Source organism: Bacillus rossius, chromosome 6, assembly GCF_032445375.1.
Source record: "Bacillus rossius redtenbacheri isolate Brsri chromosome 6, Brsri_v3, whole genome shotgun sequence".
In the NCBI taxonomy this organism is placed as follows: Eukaryota; Metazoa; Arthropoda; class Insecta; order Phasmatodea; family Bacillidae; genus Bacillus; species Bacillus rossius.
This window is the reverse complement of record NC_086334.1, coordinates 22,861,422-22,886,019: the sequence shown is the minus strand read 5'-3', so window position 1 is coordinate 22,886,019 and position 24,598 is coordinate 22,861,422. Positions and strand designations below refer to the sequence as shown.

Sequence of the window (24,598 nt, the reverse complement as noted above, 5' to 3'; positions counted from 1 at the left end):
ACTACAAATTATTACATATGAGTTAGAATAAAATTGTCCTTTAACATGTCAGTTTTATGATGGTTGTTTTAGTGTTGAGTACTGAGATTGTTGTAGTTGTCATGGAGGTGTGTAGAACTAGGTGAAGTGTAAGAATTAAGAGTACCAACAGTGATATTTATTAAGTCTGCCTATTCTCTGAAAGATCACTAAATCCTAGTATTTAGCCATGTAGTGAAATGTGTTGCCTGTTTTTATTAATTTTCTCAATGGTGATTTGTTATAACTGTAAAACCAAAAAAAAATAACTTGCTAATAGAATTAAAACATCATTAGACGGACTGCTTTAATCATATTTGGGTTTTTTCGATATCCATTGCCAATTGCTTGCAAATTTGAAAGAACTGAAGCAATCCTGTGTTTTACATTGTATAAAAACTATTTAAAATGCTGTTTTATAAAATTGCATTTTATTAGTGCAAGTACTGCAAGTATTTTACACTGTTTAGCATCCCAGTACATGTATTGAAAAAATATGCCGATATTTATTTAGAATCTTGAAATATTGAAGTTAATTAATACCTGAATACAATTGAAAGAAACTATAGTAGACATTATTGTGTCAGTGTTGTGTAACCAGAAAATTAGAGGAACTAAAATACCCTTTTCTGGATTGATTTACTTTTTCACAGAAACCACTACTCTAAAAAAAGTATAATTGTAATATTAAAGATACACAGAATTTCTTAACTACATTAAACACAGTTCCTAAATTTATACCATTTTATCATACTTCACCGAAGTTTTTGAGGGAGGTCATTGTGTATAAAAAACGTAGCAATATGCGATACAGCAGGAGCAAACCCAGCCATCTACAAGGGAGTAGTAGGCCTAACCTAAGTCACTAAATTTTGGGAGGAAATATTGTGTTTAAAATTTAATAAAACAATAGTGTAAAATAACCAGCAGACTGCTAAGTATTTAATCAGCAGCACTGTGTATTTTCAACCTTAACAGTGCATGTCATTTTACTTTTAAAAGCTAAATTTTTAATCATGTTGGGAAAGCCAAAGGAAAAATTATAATTAAATTTATATAAGTTAAACATCATTGGTTTTTTAACACTTATTATTGACAAAAATTAATTAATTTTATCTGTTTGAATATTAAGTGATTCTGTCCTGAGCTTTACTATTTAATATGACAAAACTTGGACAAATTGCCTGAAGATTAAAAGGCTTTTAGTATGGAATTTTTTGGCAGAGTATTGTGCTGATAAAAAAAACAAGAAAATAAGAACCTATGCAATTCTTACGAAACTTAATACTAATATTCATGCCAAGTAACTTTTAGTGGAGAAGAGTAGTTTTTAAGTTTAAGAAATGTAACCTTTCTTAGATGTATCATGTATCTTGTCTATATTTCAGCATATGTATGATTGCGGCAAAACATTAAATTTAAATTTATTAAATGAAAGTAAGTAAAGTCATCAGCTGTATGTCAGGGTAATTGAGTCATACGTATGACAGGCGTATAACACCTCAACAAAAAACTTCTTTCAATTCGTATTCACCTTGAAGCTGTTGTAATGCAGAGAATTTGCTCATTTTCATTGCTTAGCCAGTCTCAAAAGCTTTCAGGAATATGTAGCCACTACAAAGTTACTCATGGTGTTGTGCATGTTATGCTTCTATGCAAGATGTTGAAGCAATCTGGTGTGTAGGTTCCCGAAGCGATGCAAAAGATGCACGATCGCAAGAACATTGGCAAGATCGTGCTGGACCCCAGCCTGGAACCAAAACCCAAACCTGCCACGCCAGCTAAAGGGAAAGCTAAGGGTGGTGATAAGGATGAGAAGAAAAAGGAAGACGAGAAGAAAGATGATGAAAAAAAAGAGGATGATGCCTCGGGAAATGATACTGCTACAGCTGAGCAGGCTGCAGGTAAGCTGGATTGTCTGCAGAGCATATGTTGAACATTGAATAGGTTAATAATGCTAGTCATGGCAGAAAAGTAGTGTTCATTGCTGAGGCTTTAAAACAGTAGGTACAGGAGCATAATGTAACTTTATGGTACCCTCCTCAAACAAATCCACACTATTTCCTGTCATTGGATTTAGAAATATTCTCTTAAAAGTCTGCTGTTGCCAAAGTATCTATTGTAAAATCATATGTAGGATTACAATATTATAACTTTACCGTAGATTTTGCTTGTCACATAAGTAGATAGTCAAACCTCGATTCTACGTACTCACGGTTCTCCAAAATTTGTCCGTACGACCGAGTTGTACTTACAAACCAGTGAGGCCAAATTACGTCCATTTGTGGTTATTCCCCCCCCCCCCTCCTATCATTTTCCCACCGCTCCCACGGGAAATGAATTGCCGTTGCCGTGTCTATACACGGCACGTACATGTGCGTGCCTTTGGCAAACAAGTAAATTTTTTCATGTATGTTTATTATGCTGGAATTAACGCATAACATATTTGCTCAAATAAAAAAATTACAGTGGGTTCTTTATGAATGTAGATAAGATTAGCTAGTAGGCCTAAAAACATCATGAAAAACGTAACGTTTATAGGCTGCAATGAGAATTTTTAATCGCAATAAATATATATATTTTATAGAAAAGTTTATTTTATTTCGTATTTTTCCATAAGCGTAATAGCTTTTCTCTTGCTTCCGCTCATGATGTACATGAGTGTCCAAAAAGTAGCGAAGGTCTTCCAAAAACCGAAGCAAAATAAATCCAAGTAATGAAACAAATAATCTAAATCCAGATGAAATTAGTTGCCAAGTCAAAAAAAAAGAAATCGAAAGTAATCCAACCAAAATCCAAATCGTAGTCAGTTAAGAGTAGCGATAAGTCAGAGTAATTATAGCACGAGACGATCTAAAATGCATGAGGGAAAAACGTAAACTCACGAATGTATGAACGTAACTGAAATATTATGTGGCTTGTAAGTTCTGATAGGTACTGTATTTATTTCATAACTTAGCCGAAATACTGGTACGTATGAGATATAATCTTCACAAAATAAAATGAGCGGTGTCTTATAACTGTTTTATACGTATTTTATAATTTAAAAAGTATTACACAGTTGATGCATATTTTTTAACTAACCATTTATTTCTGGGGATTGTAAATAATTAATCATTGGTATCAAGATGAAAGTAAACTTGAACATGTCACGGCAGCGAGAAAACTGGTGTGTATACCAATAAACTGGTATTAGAACTGGACAAAACAGGTACACGGGAGGTGGAGCTTATATTTTTTTGCGCTAAGCTCGCGGCTATTGGCTGGCTGCTAATGGAACGTCAAGAGTCTGGGCGGAGCGTAGAGTGAGTTATACTGCGCATGCGCAGCTCAGGGAACAGAGCCAGCCGGCTACGCCGCGCCATAACAGCTGACTGAATACAATGACCTTTCTCTGCGTAAGGCGCACTATTGACGGTAAATTCCATAAATTTGCGGTTTTTTTTTTTTTTTACTGTGTATGTAGCCCATATTTGTTATAAACGCTGCAGGTTACGACTGTATTTTAATAAACTTTAACATATTTCTTACACTTTTCCTATTTTTTAACTTTTTTTTAATTTTTTTTACCTTATTTTTCAAGTTTCTGAAATCTGTACGTACGAACCGGGGGCCGTACGAGCGAGGTTTGACTGTACTAAATTAACAAAATAGGTTTTTTAATAGTTTTAATTTTTCAGTCTTAATATTACTCAATAAATCATTCATTAATTTTCTGTTCCAAAGTTTTATAAAATTAGATTTAATTATATTAATTAAAATAGTATAGGTAATAAAATCCATTTTATTAATTATTCCTTCAGAATGCAATGTGTGATATGTTATGAATATTTAAACTATTATTCATTATATCTTAGTTCTTGAACTAATAATAACAAAATACTTTCTTTCCAGAGACTAAAGATAAAGAAGCCACAAGTTGAATTGCTAAAGGGAAAATATCAAACTTTGTTCAAAGAATCGACCACATATTGAAATTGTGCTGTGTTATATTTTTGTGTAAGATATTAGCATTATTTTGTCAACATACTTTATAAATGAAATATAATTTTGTATATATGTGTGTATGTGGAACCAAAGAATGAGTTGCTGCAAATGTCTGAATGTGCACAAATCTTGCTGCTGCCAGGCTCACGGGTTTCCTCTGATACTCATGTGATCAACTGTTCACACAATCACCATGTCAAATTATCAAATTATTTTTTCAGATCTTGTTTAGGTACAAATTAGCATTTCTAAGATTACTCTTCGAACTTTTTACTGTTAAAGATAGATGTTTTACTGTAGTTTAAAAAGATTTTTTGTATAAATATAAAAAACTGAAATTGAAGCCTTGTAATTTATCATAATGTGGTGTGAAAAAAAGTATTATGTTGCTGTTAGAGCTTAATGCCTTGCTAATCCACCAGCCAGTGCGAATAAGTGGAAGGTTTTTATTGAATTGTTCCAAATGTCATTTCAAATATTACTCTTGCTTCATTATTAATATTGTTTGTGACATATGGAACAGGGTAATGATCACTTGGTGTTAAAAGTAGCTTTCAGGTTTTCTGATTTAACCACAATGTTTAAATAATCAAATGGGATCGAGAATTTTCGTAATGGCAGCAACTCTCTGCATATCACATAAAACACAGTGCTTTGAAGTGATTTGTCATAAAATACTGCCAGCATTGTGCTGCATATGGTCTTGTTGCAAATTTATGGAATTAAGAATATGTGCTTTCAGTGTGATAAAATGTGTATAAATCTTTTCAGATCAATTTTGAGAACTTTTATCTGCTACTGCCATGATTATAACAGTTATATGTGCTTTTCAATTACAAGAAATGGGTTAAACTAATAGTGATAACTGAAGAAAACATTATAAATTGCTATGTTTATAAAGCTTGTATTTTCACAGTATGTATTAACTGTAAGCTAAATATTTATTTAACTAAAATATTACAAAATCAATGGATTAACATATATTGTGCAGCTGAAAAAAAGAAATTATGTTCCTACATACTAGCCTAATTAGATTTGCTAGTTATTTTTTCACCGGTTGTCTACAAAGCAAGTTACACTATAAGTAATCCTTTCTTGATATAACTGTGCTTATTGATGTAAGACTGATGTTGCTTAGTCAAGAGTTTAGTTTTCCTTGATTTGTGTTTTGTGACCGCGCCTATTAAGTGTTACTGGTTCCACAGTTTTATCAAACTGCAGTCCAGTTTGAGATGGACAGCAAACATTGTGTGCTTACAGTGTGTTTGAGAAAAGAGGCTCAATAAAGTCAGTTGAAAGAATTTTAAGAAATTATCATTACAAAGAATTCATAACCTTTACACTAAAATATTAAATGTAATTATTTTAATTACATCAGACCAGGGGGGGTAAACCAAGAAAAAGATTATCCTCAACCCCAATTTCTTGGAATAAGCAGCTCTCACTTTCGTAATCACTTTTTAAGTTAATTGTGGATTGTACTTTCACAAGTTATAAAAATGTATACCTATTAAAAAAAGTTCTGTTAAAGTTTTCTGGTAGACAATGCCAAATGTACTACAATGTAAATATATCCTTGCTATCTATCAAACTGGTTGCTTCGCAAGAAGTAATACAGTTGAGTTTCAATGGCATTTCAGCTTAATCTATACTAATATTATAAAGCTGAAGTTTGTTTGCTAATCTCAGGAACCACTGGTGCGATTTTAAAAATTCTTTCAATGTTGGATAGTACATTTATAGAGGAAGGCTATATGCTATATTATATTATCAATAACATTAGGGATCCTTACTAAAAGTCATATTCAGAATCAAATGCGTTGGAGGGGGTTAGATACAACATGCAGTACACGTACGAAGTGTGTTGACAATGCCGCAGGTGCTAGAAGTTTATTTCCTATTGCCTATTAACATTGTTGCCACGCACTCGATGCCTTATCATTCTTAATTTTCCTATACAAGTAAAAAACACCCGTGACATTAACAACGAAGCAATCAGTACCCTCACAAGAGTTCAATTAGTAATTAAATACTTTTTATCACTTTAAATCGCAAACCTAAACTAGTGTTTTTAGTGTGTTTAATTTGTTTTTATTGCCCCTTTTTTTCAAGTATATATATTTTAGACTCTAATTTCACAGTAATGTTCCTTATGTTACGCAGGATTACATTTTCCAAAAATTGGATCCCATGGGTGGTTAAAACCAGGCTACAGTGGGTAGTTTGTCTGCATGAGAACAGGATTTTGCATTGTTCATGCCTTCTGCGTCTCCATGGCAACGGGCATCGCGCGGCAGTGGCGTACCAACAAGGAGGGGCATGTATAATGAGCGGCGCAACAGTGATCTGCCTGTAGACTGCCGTAGCGAAGTACGGGTACATCAGTTGTACGTTGCGTGCACGAGTCGGGAAACCATCGGTGCTATTCATTTTCTCTCTGGTACATTATACAGCATTGTAATTTTATCTGAATTTTTTTATTTACCATTACTGTAAATGGGAGATGTGGCTTAATTTTTTTCTATTAGTATAGCCGTGCGAAGCCGGGTCGGGCAGCTATTCTTTGATATGGTTCTGCCTTCAGCTCTCAGCACTTGAGCAACAGATACAAATTCTGGTTTCAAGTGAAAAGTATTCCTGAAGCAGTTAATTTATATTGTGATACTCTGCAAGTGTTGGATCAACTTAAGAGTATATGAATATAAATATTTCTGGCAGTTTATGCTGCACTGAAAGATACAAATGTGTGGGATGCAAAGACAATCATTATGTAAGGTAAGGATAGTAATGAACTTATGTGAATTAGTGGGACAGCAGGAGATAGAATGGTCTAGTTCTAAAAATAGCAAGTAAAGGAATGAAGTTCAGTAGGTGCTTCAAAATCAATATACAGATATGTATTCGGAGAAAACCCCAGTTATAAACGAGTTTTGGTAACTCCTGTGTGTAAAATGTTCCATAAATGTTTATGATAATTGTGCCAGTTTATTGTAGGAAAATGGCACTCATCTCTGGTGCAAGCAGACTTAAAATTAGATGCTGCGGAAATTGTAATGTTGAAAATGTGACTTAACATAATGCTGGTGTGGAATAGGGCAGGGGTGGGGAAAACTGTTAAGACTGCAAAATGAAAATGTATTGCTTAAACTACGAAAATTAACAATCATCTGCTTGAGGCCACAAATTCTTTGTATGTGAGGATGGTGCGAATGTGGATATGTATAGCATTCATGACTATCACTAGTTCTGTCCAATCAAAACATGACTTTCTGCAATATTTAGTGTGATAAAGATATTACATTATAAGAATACTGTGTAAAAGTAGTTGCCACAAAACACATTTGACAAATTCATCTAAAATATGTACAGAGTGGAAATCTTCATAATTTCCACGTAGGTAAAATGTTAGGTAGGAAATTAATAATTGCAATTATAAAATAACTGGTTAAAGCCCGAGCTACATTCGCAATAGCACGCAAGCAGCACAGACCAACATACACTATTAAGCCCTTTTCACAATACCGCGATGCGACGCGACGCGGCGCGATGTGATGTGACGTCATACCAAACCAGCCAATCACAACTACATCGCCCGCGATGCGTGACAGCTCACTTGGCGACGAGGCTGTTTCGTCGCTTCGGCGATGTCGCTGATGACGTCAGAAATAACAGCCAATCAGAAACAAGATTGTGGTAAAGAAGAAGAACTGAAACAAGAGTTAAGAAACGATGTATTAATGCATCTAAGTAATGTTAGTAAACTACACGTGGATTTTGTTCAATTGAAATGAGTTTTGAAGAGCGTCTGATTGAAGTTCAGAAAAAGCAGTGTTTGTACGATGTTTCTAGTACCTAACAAATATTGTAATTAGACGGAGAAAAATAATGCTTGGTTAGAAATATATTATGGGCTTCGCGATTCATATCCTTAATTAAATGCTTCTACCAGTCAGTCAGTGTACAAATATAATAACAATCTGAATATTACCGCCAAAAAATTTTGTTTACAACCATGTTGTAAAATATCCCCAGCAGAGTGCAGGCTGGTTCGGTTTTTTTCGCCAGCTGCATGGCGACATATATTTACGTCGCTGCCTTCGCTACATCGCGTTGCCAGATCGCGTCGCATCGCGGTATTGTGAAAAGGCCTTCAGATATGAGCTGCCACATTGGCAAATAGCACGCGCACAGAAAAATAGCACAGGATCGGCGCACAGAAAGTCCATTAACTTTAAGGTTATTTTCTGTGCACGACCCTGGTGGTAGCCAATCAGCAAACAGATTAGGTACTACTCTAGTGGGCTTATAAAAGAACAATTGTCATGAAAGTATTGGTGCTGTTGACTTGAGTAGTTTATTTTTTTCAAACACGATAACATAAAAATGGAAGGCACATTTGATAGCTTTTTGATAGCTGTAATAGAAAGTAAAAATATTTTGTATGACAGGGGATACGCAGGATAAAAAAAAAGCTAAATTAAATGCTTTGAAGTCAGTGTATGAATGTGTTAAAGAAGCCGGATTTTAAATAAACAGTGATACGTAATTTTGAATGCTCATTGTGTTTTGTATGTAAACTTTGAAGTATTAGAAATATTTCTGGGTTTAACGAAAACCGTACCACAATAACACACGAATCTAAACAAAAGTCACTTATGTCAACTTCAGTAACCAAAATTAACGGAAGTTGTACATTTAAAAAACTTTTTTGAATGCTTCCGGTATTCTTTTGTGTTGTGAGTGAATGTAGCATCAAGCTCTGTGCTATCTCTGTGCGTGTGTGCTGTTTGCGTGCTATTGTGAATGTAGCCCGGCCTTAAGAAACTTTGCTATTGCCAAACACAGAAACAAATATATCCATAGACTGTACATAATTTTCAAGCTATTTCTCACAAACATACAAAATTTTAGGTTGGAATGATACTAGTGTTGAAGTTTTTAAATGCAGTAAATTGGACATACTCTCATACCTTTCCCATTAGTTATATTTTCTTTCCAGATTGAATTAAATTTTATCAAATACAAACTATGACTATGGGATAGGCCCATTTAGTATCACGTCGTGTATTTTTATCTCAATATACATCACATAAAGTGATTTAAGTTATTACTGGGGTTAATTTAGCTAACCTATTATAACTTGAGCATCAGCATTATTTTACCTAATTTAAATGTAGCAAACCTGACATAACACCACACACACTTTTTAAGTATTTCAACCAAAATGAGACCTTTTTCAACAATCAAAGTTAATTAAAAGACACTACTGGAATTGCGATCCCACCAGCGAAAGAGATGGCAGAATCATTTCAACAGTTTAAGTCTATCCAAATATTAATTCCACTAACGAGGTTTCAAGAATACGGTTTTAACAAAACTCTATCGAATTTCTGTTTTTCCGCAAACGGAATTATTCCGACTGTGGAATTTTTCTGACAGCGTCAAGAATAGAGCACATGTTTATAACTAAAGGACACAGTCTATTACGCAAAACCAGTAGCCCAGCTAGTACAGCTACTAGTATCCAGCTTGAATTAGAGTGAAGAAACTAGTAGTAGAGCCAGTACGACTCCTAGCTTACAATATTGTAAGGAATATTGTACCGTGTGCGGTGGGCTTAAGTTGGAACCAATTAGGCAGAAACTATAAGACCAAAAAAAAAGGTGTCACTTGAAGTGATGTGTTTTTACAAACTGATACACATATTAACATTTTTGTAAAAATTTATTAAGTTTTTACTACTGTTTGCACAAGAAATAAAATATCCATTTGTGCTACAGGATAATATTTTTATTCTCTTTCATCTTAAGAGAAGCTTGCGGTGGTTAATGAAATAACGGCGTTAATAGTCTTTATCCCCTTCATTAGCATTTTGCTAAATGAGTTGTATAGAAGTAGGTACCGTGGAATGGGGTTACTTTGATATTGAGGGGTTTCTTTGATCAGGTGCTACTCATTTTAAATTGGCTCCATAACATTGCCAAACAGTTGAATGCAATGTTCCTTTCACAGTAGATGGCAGCATAAGTATTTTCTAGGCCATAACATTTCTTGGTGCCATTTTGTTTTTTGTTTTTTCTAAATGGAATGCCTATTTGTTGATGGGAGCCAGTTCATACATTAATTTTTGTTCCAAAAAGTGTAAGTATTGTAAATACTGCTAGCTTGTTCTCACTGTTTTAAGAGTTTAAATGTTTAATGTATGGTATATATGTTATAGTTTTGTGGTTTGTACAAATGTATGGATACCCATATGTTTATTATAACCTATAATTTATTGTGGGGTTACTTTGATCACGTTAGTTTGAAGACAAGTACAACATGTACCTACCAACTATAATTTTGTAAACATAATATTTAAACCATGTAAGCATTATTACACACATATTTGTTCAATGTTAAAATAATAACTAAACAAATAGGCTTCTAAAATAAAAACAGTAAAATAGTAACAAAAACAGAGAGAAGGTGGACCTGTAAGGATTCCGAGAAAGAAGAAACTCACTGTCACACCTGGCTAAAGTGTAGTAGCAAGCTCTTTGGAAGATAGTGATGACAACGAGAAATTGGTGTCTTCTAGTGAGAGTGAAAGTGATGAGCACTGAGGAAGAGGAGGTTTTTTTGGAACCAGTCTTAAGTGATGATATTTGTCCTGGCCAGTATGCCCTGGTAAAATTCTACGGAGGATCACGAAAAAAACAACTGTTTTTAGGTATGCATGTATCATCCAGGAAGTCAATAATGTGGATATTAAGGTAATGGGAATGAAAAGTGTGGATAATGGGAAGAAATTGTTCAAGGCAATGGAGAATGATATTTCAAGCATTACAAAAGAAAATATTCTCGGATTTTTACCGATTCCAAAAATTCAAATCGCAGGGCAAAGAGTACTGTATGACTTTACAGCAGTGGTGGATGTGGAAGAAAGTTAAACTATGTCTGCATTTGTTAGATATTCGTAATGTTATGCTAGTTCTGTGTTTTATTTTCCAGCATTCTTGGAATACAAAATTAATCTGAAAGTAGGACAGTGTGCCCTGGATATCGTATGTGAAGCACCACAAAATAAAACTTTTCATACAGTACTATGCCCGGCAGATATCTTGGCGTCTGAGCTCCCTAGTCCTGTCTGGAGGGGAGGGGAGTGCGAAGAGGAAGCGATACCCTATTGTCAAGGTCAGCGGCCAGGTTTGTACTAGCAGAACAGAATACATTCGGCGCGTGACTTCCTACACTACGTAAGTCTGTATCCACGTCCGTGGGGGCCCCAAAAGTGAGAAATCCTATGAATTGTACTTGTATTACATAAGTGTAACATTGTGTAAATTGCAGTGGTTGTGCTCGAATATTTGTACTCATCTGTCAGGAAAAGAAACAAACTATTATCTAAACATGCAATGTTTTACTTTGTCCCATTAAATATACTTACGGTGTCTGCTAATTATTATGCTAACCAAAATTATTTGAAATGTTAACTCGGTAACTAGCGGAAACCAGACACAATTTATTTTGGAAAACTAGGTCTCTTAGTATGTAAAATAAATTAAAACTATGCTTCTCAATTCATTGCATTCTCAAAGTTAATTAAAACAAAAGTCTTACAATAAAAAACAAACGACCAAAACATTACGCAATTGTAGATCTCCGCGCGAAAGCTATCTCACAGTTGATGACGCAGGAGCCAGTCTAGCCCTTATCGTTCTCCGGTTTCTGTAACTAAAACATTCAATTTAGCGCTGGATGTACATTTAAGTAGACATGGAGCTTGTTATGTTATATTTGCTGCTTTAACTGCATGAGAGTCGTTTAGGAAACACCTGACTACCAACGTTAATGGCATTTAAAAAATGCTGGTGTATGTGTGGCTTTATATTTTAATGCACCTATAATCGATTATTTATTATAAATGTAAATACAATTTGCATTGTACTTCCACTTTAGAATGCATATTATAACCTTCAAAACCTCATATATATTATGATTTGTTTAATGTAAGTATGAAGTTCTCTTTCCATGATAATTGATTGTATTAGGTGACGAAAAACAAAATTAAGTTAAAATTAATTACTATTATTACTATTCTTATTACTTTCTCTACGTACACCCGTTTTCCCCGTTCTGTCATTTCGTCAACGCTTCATACTCATCATTTCTCCACAATAGGCTATCAAGACCTTACTTGTTAATAGCCGCCCATCTAGCACACACCCTAACTGCCCAAATATTTTACTCCACTATACACTACGTAACAGTAAAGTAGTAAAGATATATTTCCATTGTTTATTAAATACTTAAAATATCTGTTTTTTCCTGGCGTAGTCTGTGGGTCATGTGGTTGTTCTTTGCTGACTTCACGAATCCTGACTATGGACAGTTCACTCACACCTGTGTACTTCGCTGCTCTTGCCGTCTGTCTCTGTAAAGGCTCGAGCAGACATTTATTTTTCGCTTCTTCATCACAAAACTGCATCACGGTTTTTATTATTTCCCGCTCTCCGCTATGTATCACTTTACTGCACCTCTGCGAGCTGCCACCTTCGCCTTCCATTTTCGGGTATACACTGATGGGCGATATTTTCCTAACAGCCACTACACGGCTCTCGGCTACGTGTCACCTGCTTACCCCTTACCCCCTCTTCTTTCTCCGGTCCCGCTGTCCCCGCACCCCCGCGCTGAGACACGCCAAGATAACTGCCGGCCACAGTATGTTTGTGTGTTAGCAGGAAGTTAATTATAATGGCATTTTGAGCTAAGATAGAAACTGTGGCTATTAGGAAGAAGTTAAGGCAGTGACGAGTAATATTGCATGCATAAAAAAAAGGACAGTTTTGGATTATTACCAACCCCACATATTTTGAACATTGGGGCAATCAGTTTGCAGCAGAAGTGGATATGAAAGAACATTGAATTGCAGTTTTAATGATAATGGATTTTTGTTTATTTGTATAGAAAAAGTAGAATAAAATGAAATATTTACTTTTGCTGAAGTGTGTGATCAAAGTAACCCCCACAACATAAAATTTTATTGTGAAGATACTATCAAAGATATTCTCATGGGGGTTACTTTGATCTACTCCATAGGCTTTAACCTTACTTTCTGTGTAGTTAACCTCATAGTGATCAAAGTAACCCCAAACCAGGTGTATCATTTATCACACATTTAATAAGCTGTATCATTTAAAAAAATATTAAGTGAAAAACTAAATTTTAACAAAAAGTACTTGTATGGCTACACCAAAAAATAATTATTTCATTCCCTTAAATAAAATACTTTTTATATGTCAAAAGTTGGAGTGTTAAGAATGCAGAAAACAAAAAAAAAAAAAAAAAGTATCTCCCATAAGAAAGCATGTTTTATATGTTAAGTACGTATTTAATTAAATAATATTATTTTGCTATACAATTTAATCATAAAGCAAGTGTAATCATTTAAAGTTTTTTTTTATCCAGTAATTCTCTAACAAGGGGAGCGTCCTATTCGGGGTGCAATACAAGATCGAGGCAGTCTCAATGCAGAAACATTTTAAGGCGTTTAAACAAATTAAGCATTTACCAAGCACACAAACGAATGAAAAAATAGTAATTTAAAAAATTCCATAATTGAGATAATTAGGAATAGTATATTTAATATTAACTTGCCATTTGACACTGTTAATGAAGAGGAACACTACTACAAGCGGTTAGTTAACAGCCCGCCAAGACTAGAGGTGGGTCGAAAAGTATCAACCTGATACTTTGTCACTGATACACGCCTGTATCAGGAACGGCAAACGAGTACACTTGAAAAGTATCAGAGACTTTAGTATCAGTTCAGAATTCACCTGGAACAACACCACGGCCAATGAGCGCAGTATCCGATCGCAGATGACGGTCACTTGGGCGGAGCTTGTGAAAGGGGAGGGAGCAGGAACGACGAATAAGGGATAAAGAAGGGAAAGAATGTAGGGGAGGAAGCGCAGGGGAAGGCGTTGAAGCCTTGAAGGAGAGGCGCAAAGCGATATTGTTACAAGCAGGGCTGCCACTCATGGGTTTTTTCCACCCAGATCTGGGTTTTTCCAATGGTGTTTGGGTTTCTGGGTTTTTAAATAATGAAATCCAACAATTCTAGGTTTTTTTATAATTTTAATTATTTTTATACCTAAAACAATAATAAAGGTAGTACCTACTGTATCTGTTGCAATATCTGTTTGATAAATGCAAACAAGTCTATGTGTTTCACACACAAAAATACATATAAACACAAAACTAGTTTTCAAGAAGCTAAGTCGAATATTAAATTTGATACATTCTTCAAAGAGGCTTGCAGAACACAAAACCAATGCAACAATTAACCTTCAAACCAATCTTGTAGAATCAGACTCTGAATAAAGACTAACGTACATGATGCAGTTTTATAAAAACAATTACCGGTTTAAAGAATGCAGTGATGGTGTTTGTTTTGTCATGTATATATTTGTAGGTTTTTTTATGATATGTGCTGGTCCAAGAATTACTTATACAGCCATTTTGCTGCAGTGTAATTTTCTTGTATTGGTTGTATTTAACAGTTTTCAGTCTTGTAAGGTAATTAATTGTTTTATATTAAAACCAGTTATGTTTATATTTTTGAATTAGTACGCAAACATTTTCAACGATAGCATTTTAGACGCATCTGGGTTTTTTACCCATGTGTCTGGGTTTTTTTGTAGGTTATCTGGGTTTTTCATGAATATCAGAGTGGCAGCCCTGGTTACAAGTCGTTTTGTTTATTGTCCTACTTCAAAGTACGCTCAGTGCGCAGTGCGTGCACCGTCTCGTTCAATAATAAAACTAATGAAATTTTAATATTAAAAAGTACATTAATACAAGATATAATATTTATATTTGTGCACCTAACAGCTATGAAAATGCAAATAAATTCTCAGTTGACACTAATAACAGATGTAATCAACATATGGACTTTCTTTTTTCGAAAACAATTAGTAACTAGTGTTTTTATACATTAAAAATTCACGATTTTATCAAAAATAAAAAATAAAAAAACAGATAGGTACATTAGTGAGCATACTATATCAATGTTTTTTCAAATGTTTCTTCAGGTTAGTCGATGATTTATAACTCAGTTTTTGTTTACACAAATTACAATTAGCAAACTCATTATTTTCCGTGAAAAAATTCCACACAAATGAAGTCTTTTTCGTGCACTTATCAATTCCTTATTTCACTATAAAGATACTAACTATAAAGCATGACAGCCCGCAACATGGTGATACACGGCCAGGACGAACTGCAGTGAATGTTGAACTGATTGATACTGGCTGTATCAGGCGGGCATGAGAGTAACAGAGGTAGAGAATTACCGGGCGTGATAAATAATGTCAGACATAATTACATTAGGTAGTTATATCAGTGTTTACAAAATGATTTCAATATTCATAAAATAATTTTGACAGCTGATGACAACTTTAATATTAAAATTTTGACTTATATAAAACCATTGTTAAATAAACTTATTTTTGATGTGACGTCTAATAAATCGATGAACGCCAGATGCACGCACGAAAAAGTGTCCTGTTATGCACATTGTCACGTTACGCTGTGTACCGTTACGCTCGTCATTGTACGCTTGCGCCGCATATATCTCTCTTCCACTCGATTTTGGAACAACCATCGATTTGACTTTTTAGAGGCATATTAAACTTGAAACACTCCCATTAGTTTCCTATTTTTACTATCATCGTCCTATCCTTAACATAATAACACAGATTGGAAGAAGTTAAATAGCAAACATGTATAAAAGTTATAGTTAAAATAATATCTTCGTTAAAGTAAAAAACATATTTGAATTAATGAGTGCAAATAAAAGTAAATTTATCAATTAAATTGTAGATTTCATTTCACTCCTTCTTTGTATAAATACAAAATAGTGATAATTCAATAACAATGATTAAATTTTATTAATAGAAGTATGCTATCATTTCATCAATGTTTTGTTATGACGTCACGTTAAACTTTTGTCCGTAAACCGACCTTACAGACAAACAATTTTTTGTTGATTATTTCTAAAACTTAAAAAAAATTAAAATTTGTATTTTTATAGGCATAAAACGGTACCTACTTAATTCATCTAAAATAAACATTTCATAAATAATGTTTCTTAAACTAGCTAATAAATAAATTCTTTTAGAAATTAAAATTTTTCTATTATAGTATATGTTAAGTGTTGTTGAACTTGCTAAATTTAGTAAATTATATATAGGTCCTAATGAACATACACATTCTTAAGCAATATTAGCATACAATCTTACCTAAGAGTTTTTATTAGTTTTTCTATGTGGTTGATTGTAAGGTAACAAATTAGAAGAGTAATGGGTCTTTTTTCTTAATAATTTACGTAATTTTGTAGCCTGTACATAATAACACATTTTTTGTTGATTATTTCTTTAAAAAAATATAATTTGTATATTCAAAAAACGGTGTTTTATTCACTAAAATGACGTATTTCATAAATAATATTTCTTAAACTAGCTATAAAATAAATCCTTTTATAAATTAAAATTTTTCGATAATAGTGTATGTTAAGTGAAGAATAAAAACAGAACTGTTATATACACCATTTTACCCAATTATGTAAATTATTGTTTTATTTACTCATTTGATGTATAATAACCCAAAAAAGGATAATAATCTAGGCGTTCACAAAACTGATCATTATAAAAAATAACTATTATAACATACAAAGAAGATCGCCTGCAGTAGCAGTAGCAAAGCGAACGAACTATCTGTGACCTAGAGGTGTGTCTAAAAGTATCAACATGATACTTTGGCACTGATACACGCCTGTATCAGGAACGGCATACGAGTACACTTGAAAAGTATCAGAGACTTTAGTATCAGTTCAGAATTCACCTGGAACAACACCACGGCCAATGAATACAGTACCCGATCGCAGATGACGGTAACTTGGGCGGAGCTTGTGAAAGGGGAGGGAGCAGGAACGACGAATAAGGGATAAAGAAGGGAAAGAATGTAGGGGAGGAAGCGCAGAGGAAGGCGTTGAAGCCTTGAAGGAGAGGCGCAAAGCGATATTGTTACAAGCAGGGCTGCCACTCATGGGTTTTTTCCACCCAGATCTGGGTTTTTCCAATGGTGTTTGGGTTTCTGGGTTTTTAAATAATGAATTCCAACAATTCTAGGTTTTTTATAATTTTAATTATTTTTATACCTAAAACAATAATAAAGGTAGTAGCTACTGTATCTGTTGCAATATCTGTTTGATAAATGCAAACAAGTCTATGTGTTTCACACACAAAAATACATATAAACACAAAACTAGTTTTCAAGAAGCTAAGTCGAATATTAAATTAGACACATTCTTCAAAGAGGCTTGCAGAACACAAAACCAATGCAACAATTAACCTTCAAACCAATCTTGTAGAATCAGACTCTGAATAAAGACTAACGTACATGATGCAGTTTTATAAAAACAATTACCAGTTTAAAGGATGCAGTGATGGTGTTTGTTTTGTCATGTATATATTTGTAGGTTTTTTTATGATATGTACTGGTCCAAGAATTACTTATACAGCCATTTTGCTGCAGTGTAATTTTCTTGTATTGGTTGTATTTAACCGTTTTCAGTCTTGTAAGGTAATTAATTGTTTTATATTAAAACCAGTTATGTTTATATTTTTGAATTAGTACGCAAACATTTTCAACGATAGCATTTTAGACGCATCTGGGTTTTTTACCCATGTGTCTGGGTTTTTTTGTAGGTTATCTAGGTTTTTCATGAATATCAGAGTGGCAGCCCTGGTTACAAGTCGTTTTGTTTATTCTCCTACTTCAAAGTACGCTCAGTGCGCAGTGCGTGCACCGTCTCGTTCAATAATAAAACTAATGAAAATTTAATATTAAAAAGTACATTAATACAAGATATAATATTTATATTTGTGCACCTAACAGCTATGAAAATGCAAATAAATTCTCAGTTGACACTAATAACAGATGTAATCAACATATGGACTTTCTTTTTTCGAAAACAATTAGTAACTAGTGTTTTTATACATTAAAAATGCACGATTTTATCAAAAATAAAAAATAAAAAACAGATAGGTACATTAGTGAGCATACTATATCAATGTTTACGTTTCAAATGTTTCTTCAGATTAGTCGATGATTTATAACTCAGTTTTTGTTTACACAAATTACAATTAGCAAACTCATTATTTTCCGTGAAAAAATTCCACACAAATGAAGTCTTTTTCGTGCACTTATCAATTCCTTATTTCACTATAATGATACTAACTACAAAGCATGACAGCCCGCAACATGCAGTGAATGTTGAACTGATTGATACTGGTTGTATCAGGCGGTCATGAGAGTATCAGAGGTAGAGAATTACCGGGCGTGATAAATAATGTATCAAATTCTCCTTCCGGTCGCACGGTCTGCGTACGCGGAGCTTTGTTGCCTCCTGGGACCGTCTGATACAGAAGTATCAGAGACTTGTACCTAGGTACATTACTGTATCAGTATCAGGTAGAGACTGATACCGAAAATTGCTGTCCCAACCCACCTCTACTGTGACCTGTCTTCTTTGAATTCGAGATGGGAGCGGACGAACTAAAAGAGCGACCTAGTTCGCCAAGGAGCTCCGAACTAAAAGGAGCGCTCCCGGTCGCGAACTATTATGCGCAAGTCTAGCCGAGACGCTCCAAGGCAAAGGATAGGAAGTTTCCAGACATGGCTGTGTTGGTGAGTCCTGAAAGATTTGCCCAAGGATTGTTATAAATTTATTAATTGCTCACGTGTGCTTCGCCATTGTTATGGATTAGTTGGGACCATATAAAATGGTTGTAATTGAAACTGATGTATTTCCGTTTTCCCTAGAAAAGATTTTGATTGATCACATCCAACACTCAAAATATTTTAGAACCCGTCCTATAAGTAAAATGTTTGATGAAAACAGTAGTAATTCAACTTGTCAAACAAACATGGCTGCCCTAGTAATTCCTTTGATGTCATTACATGCCAACTTTATTTAGCTCATTATATTACAAAGAGTTGAAAGCGAAAGATTTGTAGTATGAATATATACACGCATTGGATAGTAATGCTGTAATTAGATAGATAGCATTATTATCGAATGACGATTATATTTAGTCATTTTTCCTGTCTTTTTGTTCTAAACATTGCTACATTCTAACATGGTATCCAATATCTAATGACCTTGCATGGTATCATTTAATTAAAACATATGTGATTGTTTTCCGTTTTTGTATTCTCATTAATTTGAAGAAAAAATGTTTCATAGACATTCAATTGAATTTGATGAATGTGAGGCATATTTAAATGTTCAAACGTATGCTGAATTCTTAGTTACAAATGTTGTACAAGATGCTGTATTGATAAGTTTAAGAAATTGTGCCAGACCTATAGTAGAGGATATATTAGAGGAGGCATTAGATCGAGTTACAGGAAAATACTTCGAAGATCCTAAAAGTAAGTATCGAAGATCTACAAATGTTAAGTATTTACCATATGTCATAACTTCCCAAGAAGATGAATACTACAGAAATATTAAGTGGCCTACTAATTCAGAATTCTCGGTTGAATGTGGAGAGCAGAAAATAGAAGAATTCATAAATACCTGGAATCGCGGAGAAGAATGGTTATACTGCATAGATTTTGTTTTCCAGTCTTGTGACTCAGGTAGTAACTACTACTTGTACGAGGTAAGTTACATATTTTAATAATGACAATTTCATTTTATGTGATAAAGGAGAACTGTAGTTACAATCATATGTAATGACAATCTGTTTTTAAAGTTTCTTGCAAATATTTGATGCTATTTTGATTTCGTTTTTTAATTAGATGGGAACAAAAAAAAAAACATACATTTTGAGAGGGAAAATTTCCAGTCTTCAAAAAAATTACCATAACAGTTTTATGATAGCATAAATTCTGGTATGTGACATTATACTAGTCCAAACTTAGGATGACATAATTCTAGAGTACTACACATACAATGTGTCTACTAAAAACAGTATTTTACCGTGCGCAAAAGTGTAACAAATGGCCTTGGCCGAGAGGGGAACGCCCTGCAGAGGCACCACCATAACAGTAATGTGCCTTTCATAAGGGTTTTATTTATGTAATTATGTGAGTGGGTAAATATATATTTGTGTTGTGTACCTGTAGATGTGTTTCCCGGGCTACTGAGTCGTGTCTCCCCGCCTGTGACCATGTGAGCTCCACGCACTCGCACACGAAGTGAAGAGGGGGGATTCATGTGCGCGCGGCAAGGGGGGAGGCCGTTGAGACGTCGCGGAGCGTGGGTCGAGTCAGTCGCCTGAGTGGGATGAGAGAGTGTGGTCGCGAAGTTGTGAGTGAGAGTCGAACGGACGCTGTCAGTCGTGTCACCGTTGTCACGTCACCGTCATTCGCATATTCAGCAGTCACGTCACCATCGTTTGCGTCGGCAGTTACGTCACAGTCTTTCGTGTCATCGTCATTCGCGTCACTGCCAAGTCACGTTACTGTCATTCACATCACCGTCGTTCGCATCGGCAGTTACGTCACAGTCTTTCGTGTCATCGTCATTCGCATCACTGCCCGTCACGTCACCATCATTTACGCCACGGTCAGTCGCGTCACTGTCGTGTCACTGCCAGTCGCGTCACTGTCGTGTCACCGCCAGTCAGGTCACTGCTAGTGTCGTGTCGTGCTCAAAGTGTGTGGAGCCGGGCCTCGCCCTGATGGACTGTCACAGATGGGAGCCGTGACAGCCCATGTACAGTGTGTGACGTGTGCAGTAAACACAACTTAACGTCATAAACTCTTTTATTTCACCCGAGTTAGGGTAGTTCCCTTGCCACGTGGCACGTACCCTTTCTACCGGAGCAGCTGGGCAGCGACTCCGAACCACGGGAACGGCCCTAACGTCGACATCTTAATTACTCCTCATTTATCCTTAAGTCATTTTATGATGCAGTGCTTATCTAGGCAATTTTAGTTTCACTCTGCCATATGACAATGCCACGGAGTTAATTCACTTATGGAAATGGCCGATTATAGACATGTGCATGCCGGGACACACAATTTAATTTGTAGTATTTAAAGCTCTAGATAATTCAGCCTGATTCATTGATAAATATAATTTTACATTTTGCTTTTTTAAACAACATGGAACTTAAATTTCGATGATGATTTAGCTAATTTAACTTAGGATATGTTGATGTTCTATCTTAATAATAAATTATCCTCGGGTCAGTTTTATAAATACTCAAGTTTAAAAGTTTTGGTATAATCACATCATTATATGGCAGATATCTGGCATCATTCACCTGTCGTCATGGTATGTTCAGTCTTTCTAATAGTCATTTTCATTACTAATTCGACTTATTGTATTGCTTCTATATTTGATTAAATTGTTGGGTGTCTTTTGGCCCTTTAGATAAATACTTTTTATTGTATTAATTATGTATATTTTAACCCTTTTATATTCATTGGTATCATAAATGAAAATTCAATGTTATTTTATAGATGGGAACGCCACACTTCTAATGCCATTTCTTACACAATTTTCTGTATTTGGCCAGAATAATTATACTTTACAAGTGTCAACAAGCAATTCGTTTGACCAGTCAACAGTAAAATTAATACATCTACACATCCATACACCACTTTACTACTACTACTACTACTACTACTACTACTACTAATAAAAATAATAATTTAAAAAGTTAATATTTTTATCATGTGTCCGAGAGATTTTCGTCACATTAATACTAAAAACAAAGACATTCCACTTTCAAAGCAATCCCATTTGCCTTAAAGAGAAAGTTACTAACCATTCCGCTAGATGGCTGCAGATGTAGTGAACTTACACTCCAAAGCACTGCACAAAAAGCATAAAATTTTAGAATGCGGAAAATTATTACGGAAAATTTTAAATCAATCATTAATTATATTAAACAAATATTCTGTGAAATTTGCACTTTTAATTGTTATTTATTCACCAGTCACCCATACTTACGTGTGAACCACTCAATTAACTGCCTGTTTTAAAAACAAATTTAAACAAACATGGCGTCTTCTATTCTCACATCTCTGCTGAGGCACGTTACAGAGTTGCACACATCTATGAACTACATCTATTATGTTTTTATTGTAAAACGTATTTTGTTTACAGATGTGACGAGAATATTAAATTTTTCCCGTGTAATTTATTTTATTGTTAGAGAGATGAATATCACTCCACAGAAGTCTAAAAAAATAATTATTATGTTGATTGGACGTGAGTTGAGCCATTTCATGCTGCAGTTAAGTTGTAGTGAAGGACTATTTTCGTAAAGGGTTTTGCTATACTGCCGGTGCCGGTACCGGTACGCACAGACATTTTAGCCTAGTCATTTTAGCTGCGGGTTTCGGTGCCGGTTAAAATGCTGAGAACCGTAGGAACCGAGAACCGGTACCGACCCATCCCTACTTGTAAGGTTTCCGGTCTATTAGCAAGAGACTTGTAATTTTCATAGATAGGTACTTCTATCAATGCTGATCAAAAAAATTTTCAAAACTCTACCAGGTACCCAGGCCCTGGGAATTTTACCCCCCCACTTTCCCCTCTCTCTCACGACTGCCCTGGATAAACAATTGTATGGTTGTATTCACTAATGTCAGAATAAGGTCAGCTCTATTGTTAATGTGTTTTACCAGGTGAAATGGAGTATTCCCACACAAGCCTACCCAATACCACAGGCAGTGGCATCTGTTTTCTTCACAATAGAAGTATCAAAAATCAAGCCTGGTATATATCCTGTACAGGTAATGTTAGAAACCATTGTTGCACTTCAGAGTAACCTCTCGGATAGTTAAAGGCAATGTCTCATCCCCTCCCTACAAAAAAAATAAAAATCCTTAAGAAAATTATTCCATTTTCTTTTTCATTCCTTTCTTCTTACCACAAAAATCTTCATTCTATTCAAATTCAGTTATAAAGTAATTGAAGAAAAATTTAGTAAATTAATAATATTAAAACATTTTCATCATACAGACATAGTTTTATAAATAGATGTGATTGCACTTGAATCTCATCGCAGGTAATTTTTTTTTAAATAATGGTCAACAGCTTTACACCAATGACAAGCAAGAGACACTTTTTTTTTGGAACTCATATTATTCTCAATATTTTCCCTAACTATACAAATAAGTATCTACAATATAAGTTTAAAATGAACACTATATTCAATGCTGCACTCACGTTTTTTGATGATGATAATAATAATAAAAACCTTGACCATGGCTACGGTAGAACCTTCAGCTAGTCAAGATGTTAAGTTTCACTTTCCTGAAGTTCTTTATCAAAGTTAATGAAGAGAAGGTAATTTTGTAACCTGGAAATATACAAATATTAAGAATCCAAAAATTTGTTGAAACTGTTTGCATGCAGTTTCTTGTTTGGATCGCAGTTAAAAAATCATAAAAAAATGCATTGAAAGATAAAATTATTTCCTTACCTGTACATACTTATTCACTAGTAAACTGAAAATAGTTTTAGCATTTGAAATATTAAGTTCACCATTTCAGCCTTTTTTCTCTCACTTAATTTCCTTTATCTGGATTTAAAATTTAATCTGTTCTCTTTTCTATGATAACATCAATGAATATTTAATGGGGCACAAAATACATTTTTGTGGTCACAACACTATTAACAAAACTAATATATAACTTTATTCAGTGTAATATTGACAACACCTACCCCCCTAGTTACGGACTATCTGCTATTAACTAGCATACACTATATGCGTGATACATGAACTTTACTAAAAGTTACAGGAAAACTTGCTTGGTTTTGTTCAATAATTGTAGTTTTATTACTGAATTCCTGTTTTATGACACCTGTCATCTTGTATGTCCATATTGTTACCACAGAAAAAAAAATTGAACCAAGAGGAGTTATGTAACTTATAGACTTTGGTATGTAATATTATCAATTTACATAGTTTGATAGCATTTCTCTATGAATAGTTCACCAACAAGTTTACTATTTGGTGTGAATGTGTTATGTATGTATGTTCACAGGTCACATACGCATTTGAAGGCCACCAATTTGTTCATAAACCTGGGGAGACAGATTTCTGTGAAGACTTTCTCCAGAATATAATTGACAGCAAAATTAAATTTATTAAACAGATCAACTTCTAGCAACAAAAAATTTGATAACAAATATGCTATTGCTTTAGAACACAAAAACAATCCGTACATATGCAGAAAAATAAAGTTTAGTTGAAATAATTTAGTAGGAATATGTACTTCAAAATATTTATTTAAAATTTGAGTTAAGACAGCAATAAAAGATTACTGGGTTCTTTTAAAAGTAAAAGTTTTTTCAACATTCCTTTAGTTAAGAAACTTATTAGAATACAATATAAAAATTTAATACATTATTGCTACTTAGTTGCCTTATATTAATAGGACACTATTTTCCTGTGATGTTCTTTTCACTGTACAATTTAGGTCTTCAAAAATTGGTTTAGATGGTTATTCTTTGATGATTCATTGTATCTACACTTTATAAAACTATGCAAACAAAATTATCATAATGTGTTAA

General features: G+C 34.2%; 2 protein-coding genes across 5 annotated transcripts in view; both read left to right on the top strand.

Annotated features, from left to right (window-relative positions):
* LOC134532852 (synaptic vesicle membrane protein VAT-1 homolog-like) overlaps positions 1-11,396 on the top strand; it is a 42,865-nt gene extending 31,469 nt beyond the window's left edge. The window contains exons 8-9 of one of the 2 annotated variants that reach the window (XM_063369841.1): positions 1,703-1,922; positions 11,104-11,396. In XM_063369841.1, the coding sequence (XP_063225911.1) occupies positions 1,703-1,922; positions 11,104-11,204 (321 nt within the window). In that variant the 3' untranslated portion in view covers positions 11,205-11,396. Of the gene's footprint in view, positions 1-1,702; positions 1,923-3,912; positions 5,307-11,103 lie in introns of those variants that run through there. The other variant, XM_063369843.1, reaches the window with a different exon arrangement.
* Positions 11,397-18,330: 6,934 nt separating this feature from the next.
* LOC134532854 (A-kinase anchor protein 14-like) lies at positions 18,331-24,370 on the top strand. 3 transcript variants are annotated; one of them, XM_063369848.1, is made up of 3 exons: positions 18,331-18,741; positions 22,705-22,812; positions 24,070-24,358. In XM_063369848.1, the coding sequence occupies exons 1-3, from the start codon at positions 18,730-18,732 to the stop codon at positions 24,190-24,192; spliced, it is 243 nt and encodes an 80-aa protein (XP_063225918.1). In that variant the 5' UTR covers positions 18,331-18,729; the 3' UTR covers positions 24,193-24,358. The 3 variants fall into 3 exon arrangements, with proteins under 3 accessions (XP_063225918.1, XP_063225916.1, XP_063225917.1); XM_063369846.1 differs by having other exon boundaries at positions 18,715-19,721; positions 24,070-24,370; XM_063369847.1 differs by lacking the exon at positions 18,331-18,741 and adding an exon at positions 21,259-21,343.
* Positions 24,371-24,598: the final 228 nt, after the last annotated feature.

Coding starts and splice junctions, on each gene's coding strand:
- LOC134532854 (XM_063369846.1), top strand. CDS start 19,290: ATGTTTCATAGACATTCAATTGAATTTGATGAATGTGAGGCATATTTA. Junction 19,722..22,704: donor GTAACTACTACTTGTACGAG/GTAAGTTACATA, acceptor GTGTTTTACCAG/GTGAAATGGAGTATTCCCAC. Junction 22,813..24,069: donor CTGGTATATATCCTGTACAG/GTAATGTTAGAA, acceptor GTATGTTCACAG/GTCACATACGCATTTGAAGG.